We start from the raw sequence: 18,926 nt of genomic DNA, 5'->3' as shown, positions 1-18,926 counted from the left end.
TATGAGGAGCGGCTGAGGGAGCTGGGGTTGTTTAGCCTGGAGAAGAGGAGGCTGAGGGGAGACCTTATTGCTCTCTACAGCTACCTTTCAGGAGGTTGTAGAGAGGAGGGAGCTGGCCTTTTCTCCCAAGTGACAGGGGACAGGACAAGGGGAAATGGCCTCAAACTGCACCAGGGGAGGGTCAGACTGGGTATCAGGAAAAAATTTTTCACAGAAAGGGTCATGGGGCACTGGCAGAGGCTGCCCAGGGAGGGGGTTGAGTCACCATCCCTGGAGTTGTTTAAAAGACAGGTAGATAAGGTGCTGAGGGACACGGTTTAGTGGTTGATAGGAATGGTTGGACTTGATGATCCAAGAGGTCTTTTCCAACCTGGTGATTCTATGATTCTATACAACACCAAGAAGACATGAAACAGAAGCGTATTGTGTTTATTTAATTTATTTTTTTACGTTAAGAACACTTTTTCTTTGTACAGGAGTTACTGAGGACCTAACATATCTTTAGGCTTCACCCATTGATCAAACTGGTCTGATGTAAGGAACCCTAGCTTTATGGCAGCTTCCTTTAACGTCGTCCCCTCTTTGTGCGCTGTTTTGGCGATTTTTGCCGCTTTATCGTATCCTGTAACAAACCAAAATGAACACATTAGGTATTTGCAGTTTCAGGAAATTTGTTAGAGGTGTGAAGAAAACTGGGACAACTGGCATCTGGAGGACTAACTTGTTAGTCACTACTGCTTAACTCACCTGGCAGTAAACACATGAAGTGCATTACACAAATTCTTCACGCAAAGTGAAGATAAATTCTGTTATTCTGGTCTTATTACATTTAGATTGAAATTTTACACGCCTTCCTCCTTTTAGAAAACCCATCTCTGACTGTACTCTCACTTTCCATTATTATGAGGAGTCCACGGTAACAGGTACGCGCATTCTCCCACTCTCCTTTTTTTTTATTCTTATCCGAATTACTTTTATGCTGCAATGGTTTGGCTACTGCAAGGAGGACACATCTTCTTCACCACTAACAGTAGTTGGTGACATTACAGTAATTTAACTTGTGGCCTCACCCATGACTTGGTCTCCTAAACACTGTGCCAACAGAAATAATGTGTGCCAAGTAATGTTACTGCATAACGCTTCAGTATAATAATCTAGCAGCCTTTCAGTGGGGAGGGACTCTGTCACAGAGTGCAGTGTTAGGACAAGGGGTAATGGCTTTAGGCTGAAAGAGGGAAAATTTAGCTCAGACATTAGGAAGAAATTTTTTCCTGTGAAGGTGGTGAGGTACTGACACAGGTTTCCCAGAAGTCGTGGAAGCCCCAACCCCAGACGTGTTCAAGGCCAGGATGGATGAGGCTTTGAGCAACCTAATCCATCAGGAGGTGTCCCTGACCATGGCAGGGCAGTTGGAACTGGATGATCTTTAAGGTCCCTTCCAATCCAAACCATTCTATGATTCTACAATTTTTTAAGAAGCTTCTGAGTCGTAAGCCTACCTATATGTGGATTAAGTGCTGTGACCAGCATCAAAGATTCATTCATTAGTTTGTTGATCCTTTCCGTATTGGCTTGGATTCCGACTACACAGTTGTCAGTGAAAGAAACACAAACATCTCCAAGAAGTCTTGCTGAGTTTAAAACATTTTTAATCTAACAAAAAAAAAAGAAGAAATACCAACTATTAAATTGAGACATTAATAGCTGCCCAGTCTGCCACATTTGTTCATAACCTGCGTGCCCCATGCCCTACAATATCCACTTCTTCAACTGTCACTTTGTAGAAATGAGGCACAGTAAATAACACACCCTCCTCCTTTGACAGAATAAGCTCAGCCACTCCTATTCAGAAGAATTTGTGAGAAGCTTTCAATAGCCGAAGAACTTATAAAGAAGACCACAGGATGTATAATATTTTTGTTACAGCAGTTCTGAAATAACCAAGTAAAAAATACATGAAGGCATTTGATTCATTGTCATTTTCCCCCTCAGCTACCGATCAAGAGAAGACATCTAAAAATATCAAGTACAATAATGTCTGGCATTAGTCCTCTACTTTGACAATCCATATATACATGGATTGAAAACCACCCTGTAACTCATCACTGGTTGCCAAAGTCATAACTACGTAAAATAAACCTGAAACTCTGCTTTTCAGTTAACCCGCTGTCTTGTACAGCCTAATTTTCAGAGAATGGAATTACAAACAACTAGAACAGGATCAAAACTGCACACAGCTCCTGCTGGGTGGAACTAACAACCACTTATTTTGAGAAAAGAAACCCTAAAATTCTGATGTTGACAGTCACAACAGCTGTTTAAATTACACCATTACGCACCCCAAAAATCTCTGGGCATTGAAAAAACTCTTAGAAGAAGATGGTCTGCTGGCATACCTAAGTTTTGTTTTGATTTGCCTCAACATTAGGAAATGCACATTGACTTGGAACTGGCAAAATCATCCCTGAAAAAATCTAATAATACAGAGACTAATACAGAGTTGTTGTGATGTAAAGAAGGTTTCCTGGACTTCAGCTTATTTGCCAAAGCAGCAAACTGAAGTATCAATAACAGTATCCCAGATGGATATTGGAGCTCTAGCCATCCACTGAAGTTGGTAACAATGGGAAAGCTAATCCTAGTTTTCAAGTGCATGCTCTATTTACTGTTCTAGCTAAACATACCTGGTGCTATATTTGGGCTTAAAAAAGCAATACAGATTCTTTGTCAGTAAAATAAGACACTGGGAAAAGCACAAACTATGACTAATTCTCTCTTCAACTCAGCCACTGGCAGCCGCAAGAGACTGATGTGCGTGGGTTTGTGTAGGTTGCACTGACAAATATTAGGTATTTCACTCAGAGTCTCTTGACTTGGTAGCAAAATAAGTCTTCTGGCAGGAAAACTGTCCTCTTCCACAAAAGCATTTTGTTGTCAGTTTCCAGCAGCAATGTTTATTTAGCCTTTTTTGAGGTGTCTCTTTCTATCAAAATTTATCTTCTGCTAGGGACATCTCCTGGCTGTTCAACAGGATTATTTTTCTTTTTTCATCAAAACCAGGTGCTCAATGCTTACAAGTTGTTTGTTCAGATGAAGGGGAAAAAAAACAGTACTCTAAACAGATTCGCTAAAGAATAGACAAATACTGATGATAAGATTTCCATTTTCTTCATTTCTTGCAAGTACAATAAAATAGCAGCATCTGTCAGTACAGGTGGTGTAGAAAAATAATATATGACCTGGTGCTTCCTGTGCCTCTTATTTCTAAGAGAATGAGAAAATCTCAAGACCTTTCCCTTTATTTCTATTTCGTATTAGGATCTTTTCCATAACTCACCTTCATCCTTTTTAAACTATTGCACCTACACCAATATCTATACTATTCCTTCTTACATACACTATGTATCTCAGTGTATCCTGCTTACAGTGTAGAAGGCAAACATTATTTTAAATACTGAACTCCAAGACTAATAATTACAATTTTACATGACCCACTTGCCAATCGCATGTAATCCTTTAGTATTCAGCAGTAACAGAAATTAGTAAGACGTAGTTGTTAAAGAAAAAAAGCCTCCTTTTTAGCTAAAATACCAAAATCCCTTCAGCTTTGGACTTCCTTAGACTGATGATAAGCATACATTTTTAAGATAAAAAACTTATCTGCATACAATAGTTTCATGTAAAAACCCGTTCCCTGTCAAAATAACAAGGACGTACCGTACAAAAAAGAAAAATGTGGTGCTTGTATTGACCAATTATTCACTGAGTTTTTTCCTGAGTCATTTGATTGTACGAATGCTAACTTTAACAGTATTAAGACATTTAAAACTTTATGAACTAACTTACCATCATGGGCTTAAAAACGTTCAGTTCAAAGTGTCCATTGCTACCTCCTACAGTAACAGCAACATGGTTTCCCATAACCTGGGCTGCCACCATGGTTACAGCTTCACACTGGGTAGGATTCACTTTTCCTGGTTGTGGGAGGGAGAGAAAAAGGTTACCAAAGAATTAAAAAAAAACCCCTACATTTTAAAAAGCAGTATTTCCCTCATTTACCAAATCATATTCAACAGAAGCTGTTTTGTAGGAGGTAACGCGTCTCACTAACCTGTATCTGTGCACCACAGAAAATAAATCATTTACATGAATATTAAATTCACTGTACTATTTCAGTAATTGATCTAGGAGTTTTAAAGCAGCCATGGCTGCTTTAGCAACCTAGCAAGACTTTATGAGCTGGATCAAATGTGCATGAGCTAAGCAGCTGTTAATTCTTAAGAGATTATAACTTGTCTTTATTTGTGTAAGTAGGCATTGCTGGTAACTCACTACCAAATCTCAGTCAACTTCAGAAAAGTATTACTAATTTGCTAGAAATACACTGTTTACTTTGTCAGGAAAGAAAACCCAATCCCAACAAATTAGAGTGGCCTCCTAACAAGAAAGTTTTGTGGTTGCTTTAATTTCTAGAAATAATCCTAATAAGAACATTCATTATCTGCTTTTTTTGGAAGCCAGATACGCTCATGACCTGTTTCTTTTATAATTTATCATACAGGAAGAAAATGCTTAGAATAGTTTTGGATGTACAACATGCACATGCACATACTTTTTCAAAAGAGAGGCAAGGAACGATTACTAATATTATTCTTTGATTTCTCATCCTTCCATACAATGGGATCATTGCTGAAAGGAATATGCAGGTATGTAACACTAACCATGCTAGGAAGGAAAGACAGAAGTCAATTTACATCATGATATTGCTACAATTCATAGGTGAGCACATTTAAAGCTTGTTTCAGTAAGTTAAATATAAACAGTAGAGATCTTGCAGCTCTAAAAGAAGGTTGACACTACTCTTGACCACGTACTTGCCAGCTCACAGCTGTGCAAACAAGTATTTTTATGAACACAAATCTTAGCAAAATATGGCAGAAGATAAAAGCTGACAGAAGTGTTGAATCATGGACTTATTTACCATGATTTGTGGTATAAATAGCCGTTAAAAGTCAGTGGTCCAAACCAAAGTAATCAGGCAGTTTTTCTGGACGTTTTCTCTGTACCTGGCATGATGCTGCTTCCCGGTTCATTTTCAGGCAGGATGAGTTCTCCTAGTCCAGAACGTGGTCCAGAACCCAGGAAACGAATATCGTTAGCTATTTTCATCAGACTGCATGCCACTGTGTTCATAGCTCCACTGAGTTCAACTAGGGCATCATGAGCTGCAAGAGCTTCAAACTTATTTGGAGCAGTGACGAAAGGCAAACCTACAGGGAGCACAGGAAACATTAAACCTGTGAGGTGCTTCCTGGTAGACATAAATCTGATAATCAAGCACATAATTAGTTTAATAAAAAACTGTACCAAGGACACTATAAGTTCATCTCTCTCTTCTCTAGACTGTACCTCACAAATCAAATTGATTCAATACAAAAGACACAATAAAAGTCACTCAAACATAGAAGAATATGAAATTTGGGCATCTACCCACAGCAAAAGGTACAAATTTCAAGTTTCTACACTGTGTTGCATACTGAGCATTGCTTTGTACCACAGTGCTTTGCAAACATCAAGAATGTCTTTGAAGTTAGCCCAAACTCAGGTATTTTTTTCATGAAAGCAAGTCAGATTCTTCAGACTGTCAATATCTGGGATGTTTTCTCCCAGTTGTGAAAATGGTGTATTTTGCGGCACAGTGCAGACATTACGATAAATAAGAAGTAATCACAATGAAATTAGCTCCTTAAAGAAAGAAGATGCATCTGAATATTAGCACTGGGAAGGAAGGGAAGAACAAACCAGACAGAACATGTGAAAGCTGATTCAGACCTAGGAGGATGCTTGAAACTGCTGGCAAAACAAAAGCATAGAAGCAATGGAAGCAATAGGTCTGTTTGCATTAATTAAATGCCTGAGATTTGATGCCAGGTTTAATAGTGAAGAACATTTCTTCCTGGCTTTGCCCTGGGTGAAAAGTCTCAGCAGAATGCTATTAGTGGTAATGGACATCACTAAGGACTGACTGTGGGATGGACTTCTGCCCCACAAAACTACTAGTCTGAGCTTACATTACCAGTTCGAACAAGAGCAGCATAACTCCTGTAATTTCTAGCTTTTTCCAGTTCCTGCTAAACAGCAAATCCCACTACATTTGCATGGGCTTTTGATTTTTACAGTTGCCTTTTCAGTTGCAGAGATCATTCCAAACTTTCCTCATTGCCATTGCCAATAAAAAACTTCCCCTATAAGAACATATGGAACTTTGATAGTCTGCCCACTTCTCACTACGATGGGAGAGCTTCCTAACACCACCGGTGGCTTCTTCAAGCATCAAAGCAATTCCTGCACTGCTTCTCAGCAGCTGTTGCTTATGACAAGCTACTTCTTCCCTGTCAGGGTACAAGGAAGTCTTGAGCATCTACAAGACAGTGAATAAATAAAAACTCTGCTGGTAAGCAGTTTCATATTTTAAAGCTAATTTAAATGCAAGACATACGCACTTAATTTGGGGGCATTTTAAAAAACTACTACTCTGACACAGAAGAACTGGTTTACTCAATGGTAAATTAAGTTTTAAGATCCATAAGAACAGCATAAAAAAAAATAATCAGACAGCTAACTTTTACTCTTTCATAGGACAAAACATAATAGCTTTGGGAGCGTTTTTCTCCCCTTCTTTTGTTCCAAGTGCCTGAACATTAAGACAGACAGAGGAGCAGCAATCAAGACACTCATAACAGAAGCGTTATAGCTGAGCCAATAATAGAAGCCTCAAACTGTATCCATCTCCAATAAGCTTTGCTCAGAAAAACGTGGTAATTTCAGTCACTTTCAACGTACCGAGTATAGGTATAAAAATACAGTGTGCAAAAAACCCCTAATTATAAGTCATATAACTTACAGTATTAACAGAAAGTTTCACGTTAAAATATTAATACAATTTGAGCTTGTGAGAAGTATGCAAGCTGAAAGATTTAGTTTGAGTTTGGTTGTATGTTACATATGCTGCTTTACTGACAACTCTGAAATACTATTCCTCACCTGTGAGTTCAGCCACTTTAGCAGCAACTTTCTCAGCAAAACCGATTCTGGTGTTCAATCCTGTACCAACTGCAGTCCCACCAGCTGCCAGCTGGTACACTCTCGGCATTGTTGACTCAATCCTAGCCACACCATATTTAATTTGTTGCACGTAGCCACTAAATTCCTTTGAAAGAAAAGAGGACAAAATAAAGGAATAAAGACAACAACCAAGAATAAGCATCTAGAATTATTTAGATTTTTAACACAGTTAAACTAATTCCTTCAAAAACCTGAAAAAATTTACATATATTAGAAGATGGCTCTCACAGTATGAACAATTACACATAGAAACAACCTATACATATGAAAATGTATTAACAATACACCTTTCTCTTGCCTTTTATTTCAGTTGTGTGCTTAGCAGCATGTGAAACTAAGGCAATTCAGCTCTCAGATTAAATTAATGTTCTCAAGGTGCAATTACAGAGAAACAGATCTTGGGCGTTTTTCACTGAATTTTAGTTAGTAAAAAAACACCTAAGCATTCTTGGAAAAAACCCCACATGAATTTTACATGGATTATTACAATTTCAGTTTAAGTTAATTCCTTACCAAATTAATGAAATACAAGCCATTCTTGGCAATAAAAAACCAAAGATTTGCTATAAAATATATACATGACCATGTGTCATAAAGATTATAATTCAAAATACTTTGTAGCCCCATTTATATAAGCTTACAGGTTGCTGACTAACTACCTTCTTCCTTGCAGTGTCAGTGTAACAGAAATATCATGTGTTATTTGGTAATGGAACATGTTTTTGAAATAATTTATACTTCACTACTGTTAGAAATAAAACACACAGAAAAAATTAAGAAAATTTATGATGCAGTAGAGTAGAGCATCCAGCAAACTCCAATAAAGAGGAAAATACTTTGATGGAGATGCAGACAGTTTCCTACTATTTCTCTTAAGCTAATTTAGGCCTCCTCAAGTTTGCCACGGTTTCCTCCAATATATTTACAAGAATTTTCCAAACAAATGCATCATTTTTTTTTTTTTTTTACCTGTCCAAGAGTAAGTGGAACAGCATCTTGTGTATGAGTGCGCCCTATTTTTATGATTTGAGAAAACTCTTTGGATTTTGCTTCAAGTGCATTCTGGAGCTTCTTTAGTCCAGGTAACAACACCTCATGAACCTCCTGGGCAGCAGCGATATGCATTGCTGTTGGGAAAGTGTCATTGGAACTCTGTGAAGGAAGGTCAAGAAATTTATTTACAAGCTTCTCTCACCATTGTTGCTGTAGGATGTACATGTATGGCTTTATTTTCTTTGTATATATATATATATAAACAAGAAGAAACTAAGAGTAAGCAACTTTGGAGTATTCCACAAGTCAATCTGCAGGAATAATCAAATATTCTAAACTCTAGTTCAGCATCTTAATGATAAAAGTCAACTTTTTATAACTATACCCACAGGAAGTTAACTACATAAGTAGACTGGTCGCAAAAAACACCGGGGAAAAGAAAAAAAAGGAACTGCTGAAGTAGTTACAAAAGACAAGTAACAAATTGATGGATGATTTTAAAGGATTTGTAGGTGACTTTAGAACACTTATGTGTTGCTTTGGTAGTGTTAAATCCATAGTTCCCAGGATACTGAGTAAGCACAAAAGATCAGGAAGGAATACAACTGAGTCAGTGGCTTAAGCGCCAGCTAATCTGAAGCAAATATTAAGAGTGAAGTATAATAAAAATGTCTACCATGATCCTTAGGGAAAAAAATGAAATGGATATTTTATTTACCCATTTCAGAACTTTAGCCATTCTTCCTGCTATTCTTCCTACATGCTTTATATAATGCATTATGGAGGTAACAGTTAGAAACTGGACCTGTATTTAACTTCTTGAAGACTATTTGCAGTATCAGTGGTTGTCACCAGGCCCCTTCTGCCCACTACATCATGTGTGAATTCATCATGCATGAGTCAAACTTTTTAATCTCCAAAGGCTCACACTGTCACTAACCAATATTTTAAAGTTCACTTAAACTGAAAAACCTGGAAAATTGTTGCCAAAGATATATAAAACATTCCTTTATTTTTATCTGAACGGTGGCTATAAAAGAATTAAAAAGATTCACAATTAAAACCAATACTTTTGACATTAAAAGTAGTACATGTATAATGACCTGGCTTTTGTTAACATGGTCGTTCGGATGTACTGGGTTTTTGCTCCCCAGTTTGCCCCCCATTATTTCAATGGCTCTGTTGCTGATGACTTCATTGACATTCATATTGGTTTGAGTTCCAGACCCAGTCTGCCACACCACCAATGGAAAGTGATCGTTTAATTTTCCTTCCGCTACCTACACAGGAAAAAGAGAAAGAAGATCTGTTCTACTGGAAAAAAAAAATTAAAAAGCATAAAACTGAGAATGTTATAGCATAATTCAAATAATCTTCTCCATTTTATTTCTAAATCTACCTATAATAACTGTAAATTTATGCCAGAGCAACTACAAATGTTCAGTGCAATCCTAGATATTAAAAGGGCAAAAGCTTTCGCTATGCTTTTTGAAGATGCTGAATTCTGAAATACAGAGAAAATTAACATGGGTACACTGCTTTCTCCTAGAAAATTAAGTTCAACAGCTGCAAAGTTTCATCAAGAACACTGATCACAACTATACAACAATTTGAATTAGAAACATTCAGAAGTCCATTCCTTATGGGGAAGAGTTCCCAGAAGAGGTGTTTGTGTCAATAGCCATTTGCCGTGCATGTGCAGTACATCATATTTGTATAACCGGTCTCCAAAATTTCTCCAGAAATAGATTTCACATGGGGAAGTTCCAGACCTCTTACTAACACCTGTAGGTACTTGATTTTGCACCAACACAATTAGCTGACAGATGGCTGCTGGTATCAAACACCTTCTTCCTGTAAATCATGCTTTTCCTAAAGCTGCCTTGGACCTACATGGCTTTAAACTGAGATGCCTGAAAAGGACTCATGACTGCTGCAACTGCATATGTTACACACATAAACAAGTATGAGGATGATATGGACTTATACATATACTTATACATATACATATTGACTGGTTGATTACCCATGGGAACAAGGTCCTGATCAGCCAAACGTGGCTATACCAACTTACATCTTCTGCAGGCAGGCTATGACAACTGCCATCTCAAATTAAAATAGAACAACAGGCACAAATGCTCTGCTGTTTGATCCACATTTTTTTTTGAGCCTGCCGAACTTTATAGGCACACAGAGATTTTTCTAAATGTGTGTTAGTATCAAAATCTGTGCTCAGAAGTATCACCTCCATGTATCTTAGCCTCAGGAAAGCTGAGAATGGAAAGCAAAGGATCTGTTGTTACAACTCTGAGGCTAGATAACTACCTCCAGATTATCAGCATACATCAGTCTCCCAGACTCATGCTTTTTAGGAAAGGATCTTGGGTATTTACCATCTTACACAGTGGCAAAGTTCCCATCTTGAAGAACAACTTCATTCCTCGCTTTCTTTTTAAGTTATCTCTTTCTTTTTAAGTTATACTAGAAAATTACTTTGGAGGCAAGGAATAGGATTATCACTGCAGGGATTTTTTTAAAAGACAATAAAAAAGCCCCAAACAACTTTCAGAAATTAATGAATCTAAACTAAGTAGCCTTTAGCTGCCAAAAATCCGGATCCACCTTTAACTAGGAGAAGCCTAGAAACCAGAAGAAGGGATTGAACATATTCTGGAGTTCTCCAAAGCTCTTGGGTCTTAGGACTTATGGTGCTACAGCTGGTAGAAAGAAGATAGGGCGTCTACAAATAGTGAAATATTTTGAAGCTAGTCAGAACAAGAAACCTTGGTAAAACAATGCTTCAAGATAAGAGTATCTGTTGATTTATAGAAAGCAACACAACTGGTATTACCATACCTCAAATAATGGTCATTCACAACTCTGTGCACTTGGGTGGCATTTATCCTGAGAAAGAGGAGATGCCTCTGTGTGTCACATCATGTCCTCCTTAGCTATAAAAGTGATACTTAGAAAGCACAGATTTACTAGTAAGCTTAAGTCTGAAGAGGAAAGAGACTAGTAAGAGAGAAACTACTCAGATTGCAAATGGTCTTCACATTACCAAAATGCAATTGCTTAACAGATTGGAGACTTCCAAAATGAAAAAGCTTTGCTTAGCATGTCAGACTTCACATTAGCTCAACGAACTGAGATTCTACTTCCCTCCTAATTTTTTTTATACTGTTCATCTGGTAAGAGTCAACACTATGAAAGTAATGAGTAAACTTAATAGAGAAGAAAAATTACACTGGTTTTATAACCTAAGTATCAAAATGTATTTAAACATTCTATCATTTCTATAAACGTAGGAAGTAAAACAGCAAAACACTAAGTAAATGATTCCTCAACCTGAAAAGCAAAATTTACTACCAATAAATTCCTGCCTTGTAACAATTTGAGAAATGCAAGAGGCCTTTTCCCAGACTCCAAACATCCAATGAAAAGCCTAACAAAAATACAACGGTGGTTCTACTATTTTGAACCGTTCGTTCCTACCTCATTTGCTGCCTTTACAATAGCATTAGCAATCTTTGGGTCAAGACCGTAATCTTGATTTACTTCAGCAGCTGCTCTCTTCAAGATGCCAAAAGCCCTTATAACTTGAACCTGCAATATAAGAATAAGTTGAAATACCTATTTTTTTTTTTCCCTCAAAGGACTTTTTAGGAATCTATAGCACAGGTCTAGTTCTAAACCAAACTCCTTCTGAACTTAAATCCAGTAGCAATCCATCAACCAAACCGAAGAACAATCAAGTCTTACAACCTATGCTCCCATTATCAGTACCACTTATCCAAGCAGCACAGGAAGTAGTATACAGCTCATCTTTTCTTTATAAGACAGGTATGCTTCATGCATCAAAACAGATTACATGCAATAAAATTAACAGAAAAGGAGAACTGTTTCTATTTCTAAAACAGCTTTTTGAGGGCAAACTGACCTATGTTTCCGTACAAGGAAAGCCAGTGCATGACTAAGCGTATTCACACTAATGCTCTATTCACAGCTACACGTGAAAAAAGCAACTTTATATCAACTCATGCTACACTAAATATCTTCAATAACAAACTACATAATGCTATAGCAAACAAACTATTCCATTCTGGTTTTCGTCTTCAGAAAAATGAAAGTTAAGATTTCTATTAATTCTGGTTATTAAAAAAACTAAGCAACACAGTAAAATAATTACTCAAAAGCAACATTCAAATTATTTAAATAAAAAAAGAATTCTAACACAATATCCTGTCATGGAATTTCTAAATTTAATTAAAATTCCAAGTTGCTTGTATTGCCAGCAAAAGTCTAAGAAGAAGGTATTCACTCTCACATTCTAAACATGCTTAATGAGAAAAAAAATAACACAGCTTTATATTACTTACTGGCATTCTTTCTGAAACACCTCCAATCTTGAAGTTCATTGTAGATCTTACAGTCTGGGCACCATAGTATTTGTCACTCGGCACCTTCAGTTCACCAAAAGTATCATATTCTATCCTAAAAGCCTCTTGGCTGGACTATAGAAAGGGAAAAAATATATTTTAAACATTGGTAAACAGCACATTCTTTTTGAATGCAGATACAGTTAAGAAAATATGTGCAAGAAAGGGAAAAAAAATAAAACAAAGGCACGCAGAGAGGCATAGGCACCTTTCTAACTATATCTTCAAAGCTATGACATTTTTCTAGTTTAAACACCTGCCTCACTAACGGTCACAATTACTAACATTGTGTAGTCTAGCAGACCCACTGGTGACAGGCAGCACTGCAAGGCTTAAGACCGCAGCTGTATGAAACACACCAGTCTGACAAAAGACTCCATTCTTCTTTTTGAAGAATAAGTAACTTATTACAATTTACAGAACTGGTGTTTTGTTAAAACTAGATTGATGAATTAGCACAGTAAGAACCCAGGTGGTAGTCAGCCAGGCAACAGACATATAACACTTGAAATCCACCCTGCACACGGGACAGAAGAAAAATACTGGAAGAGAACAACTAATACAGTACCAAGTTACAGACAATTAATTATCTTGTTAAGCCTAATAAGCCAGGAACACAGTTGTCCTCTCTGAAATAGCTGTGCAACACAAATAAACTGCATCTAGGAATATTTTGTGGGAGAGTTATGTAAGGCAGTATCTCTGTATAACAGGTATACCTAGCATGCTTTATCATACAGAGTTAAACTAATGCTGACTGACATACACCAACTAAGAAGAATTTCGTACTTTCTGTGAAACAACCCATTCACCTGTGATGATGTGATCACATTCACAGGCAGGTCTATAAAGATTATGGGACTGGACACAAGCAAAAGCAGTTTGTTCTTCCTCTCCCTGTGCCTTGGTCAGCAAAGTCCCAATTTTCCGTGAAAAGGTGTTCATCCTTCCCCAGAAGAGAAGATGACCTTCTTGCATAATCTTCAGGAATGGGAAGAGGTCTTTTTTCATTCTAAACCACAGCCAGTAAACAATCCCAGCTCCATAGGAAGCATACATACATATAGAACATCAGGCTCTGACCTCACCATGACCGTCAGGGCGAGTCCCTGGGATGGCTCTATCAGAGCAGGCAGTGGTGTTGCAGTGCAGCCAAAGAAGAAAAGCAGCCATTGGAAACTATTTTAAAGAAGCAAGAGGATACAAGAAGAAACACTGCTGTGCCACCATGGTTCACTGTCTATAAATCTGTGCAGATTTGGTTCTCTTATCTCAAAAAACATATTATTGGAAACGGTTCAAAGAAAGGCAATAAGGCCGATGGAAGGTAGGGAAGAGCTTTCTTTAGACAACTGACTTTCTCATTCAGAAAAGAGGCAACTTGGGGTTTGAAGGAAAACTGAGGTCAATAAAAACAGTCGTAGAATGGTGGTGGGTATTATCTGTTCACTGTCACCTTCAACATAAAAAGAGGAGCCATAAAGAGGAGGCTAGTAGGAGTCAGGTTCAAAGCAAGGAAAAGGAAGCAGCTCTTCACAACAGCAGCTGCGGATGCAAGAAGTCTGCACATGGAAGATGAGATAAGCACTCAGAATAAAGATCTAAACTGGGTTATTATACAGCCAAACCACCAACTCAAGAAATCCCTTGATGTGAAAATGATGACTATAGGTCAGAGTAAGAGGAAAGTATCATATAAGTTTGCACAGTTCTTAACTCTTCCCTACATGTCTACTTCGGAAGTCGGACTGTTCTCTTTTCTTTGTCTGCTTTACTCGCTTCTTGCTTGCTGGGTCTCAAGGACGGGAGCACAGGTGCGTATTGGGCAGATCACCTCCACCAACACTGACTTTCTGCAGGAGACAGTCCAGGTCTGTCACCATGGATGGCAACCTCCAGGCACTAGTGGAGAGGGATGTTCCCCCCTTTTTACAGTCCTAAGCAGCATACCCAGCCAGATGGAGATGCTCTGCCATCAGGTACTACAGCAGCTGCATACCAAAGACACCAGACCTACCTGCTTAGGGCACTCTTGCAGAGCAGGTCATGCACGTGACCCAGAAGAAACCCCTTAATCACCACATAGCCCAGCCCCCTAACAGTAAGGATTAGCTCTCACACTGCTGCCCAACTACCCATACCCTGTGTTTTGGCTGACGCTCTCCCAGACACTGATCTCACAAGATTACAAAGCTTAGTGTGGACCAATATTGCATTCCTGTGTTCCTTATACCTCTTTATCCTATTTTAATCACCTAGCATTCATTTGCATGCTAACAAGATAAAGAACAGATTCAACATTTAGTATCTTTCAACCAAAAATGTTTAACAGGGATGCTTGTGGGCCTTACTTTCTGAGTGCACACATTAATATTCCAACAGTAGATATCACTGATGCATCTGAAATCCCTGCTTTTTGGTATCTGGATACCTTCTGTAAGCAGACAATGTCAAGTTTTTCCTAGAGACAGATAAGCAGAATCGATTCAGTTCCAAGCCCAGCTTTTGATGTCATCACTGGTCCCATTACCAGAATTATCCACACTCAAACAACATAAAAAAAGTTAAACTACCTTTAACCTTTTAGACAAAAATGCTAGCAGTTGCACAACTGAATCCTCAAACTTACATAACTCCAATGTCAACAAAGGTGAAAGAAAGACAAATAGGATCACTACCTCCCCATACAAGTACCTTTTAACAATTAAATCCTGTTATTAAATAAAAATCCTTTTCCTAGCCAATTCCACCTTACACACATTCACAAACTCAATAGTGTTAACAGTGTAAGCTGCTTAAAAGCTGAACGTCATTTGCTGATTAACAGAGTAACTAGAAGCATTAGGTCAAAAAGCAAAGGGATGTTTTTCATACATAGTAAAGTAACTAAATTTCAGCATTACCTTCAGTTTCATGTGGAACCTGCAGAAGTTACTGTCCAAATTTTTATGTAAAAAAACATGCTTCCCTCACTCCTTAGACAAAAATTCACCCTCTTGACTGGCTTTATGAGCTGAAGGTCCTAGTTTCTGTATCTGAAGTAGTTTCTGCAGTCAGTCCCTGCCTAGGGAATCGTCTGTAAAATGCTGAAACAGTGGCATGCTGGTGTCAGCCCCCTGCTCCCACACCAGTAGGCCACAGGGGAAGCCAGAGAGAGACTTGGCAACTGTGCCACACGCCAGGGCAAACTCCTGTGCTTACTTAGTTTCTATCACAGCTACAGCAGCTCTCAGCTCAGAACTACCATTCCTCACTTTTACAAAAGAAATGTATATGTATGTATTTAAGATGGCTGACAAAGTGTACTACTCTTCCCAAAATCCCGAGAAGCCATAGTCCAAAGCTTACACAGTTAGGTAAACCTAACTGTCCTTTTGCCTTGTTGCAGGGAATGTATCAGCTAGGACTGATTGCACCATAACACACCGGGAGATATTCAAATAGCAGAACTGCTGCAATAATGCTTCCTGTGGAAAATTACATTCTGATTTAAGGATGTGGCAACTTTCAGATGCAAGTACTTCAATTCAAAGAATCATAATTATTAGCATGTCAAGACCAATCTTTAAAGGCCCGGCAGAAAACAAGATCTGTGCTCAACTGCTCTTCTTTAGCAGAGGCAGAATGCTTCCATTTTTACATGTCATTTTTCCTTTATAATATCAAGCCACAAATTCTGAAATTTACTCTTTAGAAAAAAAAACCAAATACTTTACAACATTCAGCTGAAGAAGGACCATTAAGACCACAATTCCATTTAAAACATCTTGTGCAATATAGTTCTAAGTTCAGACAACACAAAGGTGATACCACAGGACAACATGCATGTTTGGTTGTGTCTACACAGGGTGTTTCAAAACAAATGCTGAGCAGCTTTTGCAAGCATCCAAAAGTGGTGGGTTTTTTTAACTCAGATACTCACTGGTACATTTTTGGTGGTCCTTTTGGAAGTAGGAACATACAAAACTTTCCTGTAAGAATCTGAGGGCTGCTCGAGTTCCTCATTCACTGTGGGACATTTTGCTATAACTTCTGTTGTTATTTAAACCCATGCAATAAATGAAGTCTATTTAGAAGACAGGTAGTAATTCTGACCAGCAAAGATCAGAATGCATATATCTCATGCAAGACTGCAGCCCTTCCTTAATACTGGGTCTTCAGCAAACAAATGAGAACCACAACCTATGATGTTTTTCTTAGATAATGCCAAAGAGAAAAATGAAAAAAGGAACCATTTGACAGGCCAATGGCTCACAAGTTACACAGTCTGATCTGACCCAGGTATTCTTATATAGGTATGTTTCATCGACTATGCAGTTTATTCACTCATTTGGAAGTCTGTTTTTTTAATACTGTTTTTCATACCATAATAAATACAGCAGACTAGGAACCAATGCTCTAGTTAAACTTATTAACTATTTTAGTGAGCTAAGTAATAAAATTAATTTATACCGTATCCTGGGTGGCATCAATGTAAGTGTGGCCAGCAGGTCAAGGGAGGCGATTCCTCCCCTCTGCTCCACTCTCGTGAGACCCCACTTGGAGTACCACGTCCAGTTCCAGAATCCCCAAAATAAGAAGGATACGGAACTGTTGGAACGCATCCAGAGGAGGGCCACAAAGATGATCCAAAGGCTGAGACACCTCTGCTATGAGGACAGGCTGAGGGAGTTGTGGTTCTTCAGCCTGGAGAAGAGAAGGCTCCACGGAAACCTTATAGCATCTTCCCAGTACCTGAAGGGGGTTACATGAAAGCTGGGGAGGGAGTTTTTATGAGGACTATGGAAAATGGCTTTAGATTTAAAGGGGGAAGATTTAGATTAGACATTAGGAAGAAATTCTTCATGATGTGAGGGTGGTGAGGCACTGGCACAAGTTGCCCAGGGAAACTGTGGATGCCCCATTCCCGAAGGTGTTCAAGACCAGGCTGGATGGGACTTTGAGCAGCCTGATCCAGTGGAAGGTGTCCCTGCCCATGGCAGCGGGGGTGGAACTGGATGAGCTTTAAGGTCCCTACCAATGCAAACCATTCTATGATTCTAAACACTAAGTGCCTTGCTGACGGAATTCTTCTACCTCCTCGTTTTAAAAAGTGAACTCAGAAATGCACCTGAGACTAAGGTTTTCCTGCTACATCTTAGCTTGTAATACTTACATTTAGAGCTCCTTTTTCAAACAGCATTTTCATTTCAATCCTGAATTGCATGACAATAAACGTGTTCCACTCACCTTTCGATCCGACAGTAACCAACTAATATCTGAACATTAACTGAGGGTGTCTGCTACAGGTTACTGGCAGTTCTTAGCTGAAAGCTCCATAGTTTTAAGGCAGCCCCAGAGATTTTCCAGCCAACCCATTTCCATAACAGATCCTCAGCGTGGGAAGGATGTGGTTAGAGTGAGTCCAGAGGAGACCACAGAAATGATCAGAGGGCTGGAGCACCTGCCCTATGAGGACAGGCTGAGAGAGTTGGGGTTGTTCAGCCTGGAGAAGAGAAGGCTTGGGGAAACTTTACAGCAGCCTTCCAGAACTTAAAGCGGGCCTACAGGAAAGCTGGGAGGGACTCTTTATCCGGGAGTGCAGTGATAGGGAAGAGGGAACAGTTTTAAACTGAAAGAGGGGAGATTTAGATTAGATATTAGGAAGAATTTTTTGCCTGTGAGGGTGGTGAGGCACTGGCACAGGTTGCCCTGAGAAGTCACGGATGCCTCATCCCTGGAAGTGTTCAAGGCCAGGTTGGACAAACAACCTGATCCAGTGGAAGGTATCCCTGTGCATGGCAGGGAAGTTGGAATTGGATGATCTTTGAGGTCTCTTCCAACCCAAACCATTCTGCGATTGTACGAACACAGCTTTTTCCGATTTGTAGCTCAACAGCTGGCAGGAAGGGCCGTGGCAGAAGCACGCGATGCCAGAGCTCTGCCTTAGGGGGCCCTGCAGTAACCCCTTTCCCAGCTACCCAGCCTCACACCACCCCATTCCTCCTTTTTGCCCCACTCTCCCCGCCCTTTCCCATTATGCCCGCTGGGTTCCCCTCATCCCCAGGCTGAGCGCGCGCCCGCCGCTGTCCCTCCGCCCCCCCCCGCTCTAAGGCTGGGCGCGCGCCCGCCGGGTCGGTGTGCCCCCCCCAAAATAAGGCAGCGCGCGCCGCCGGTCTCCCGCGGCGGGGCACAGGCAGGGCCGGCGGCGGCCACCGCTCCCCGTCTCTCACCATGGCGGCGCGCGGGCCCCAGCGCGGGGGGGGCGGCGGGAGGCGGCTCGCGAAGAGGCCGAGGCTGCGGCAGGCGCGCAGTGAGCGCTGCATGGCGGCGGCGGCAGAAGGGCACCCGCGGGGCGGGACACGCGGCCGCACCGCCCCGGACGAGCGT

The 18,926-nt window shown here is 39.7% G+C and overlaps 1 protein-coding gene across 1 annotated transcript; it reads right to left on the bottom strand.

Annotated features, from left to right (window-relative positions):
• Positions 1–423: 423 nt before the first annotated feature.
• FH (fumarate hydratase) lies at positions 424–18,926 on the bottom strand. The gene is made up of 10 exons (XM_054059194.1): positions 18,770–18,926; positions 12,498–12,632; positions 11,614–11,724; positions 9,222–9,398; positions 8,095–8,277; positions 7,045–7,210; positions 5,067–5,270; positions 3,847–3,974; positions 1,500–1,653; positions 424–622 (listed from the first exon to the last, which is right to left on the bottom strand). The coding sequence occupies exons 1-10, from the start codon at positions 18,860–18,862 to the stop codon at positions 480–482; spliced, it is 1,494 nt and encodes a 497-aa protein (XP_053915169.1). The 5' UTR covers positions 18,863–18,926; the 3' UTR covers positions 424–479.

Source organism: Cuculus canorus, chromosome 2, assembly GCF_017976375.1.
Source record: "Cuculus canorus isolate bCucCan1 chromosome 2, bCucCan1.pri, whole genome shotgun sequence".
Taxonomy (NCBI): Eukaryota; Metazoa; Chordata; class Aves; order Cuculiformes; family Cuculidae; genus Cuculus; species Cuculus canorus.
This window is presented reverse-complemented; position numbering and strand designations above follow the sequence as displayed.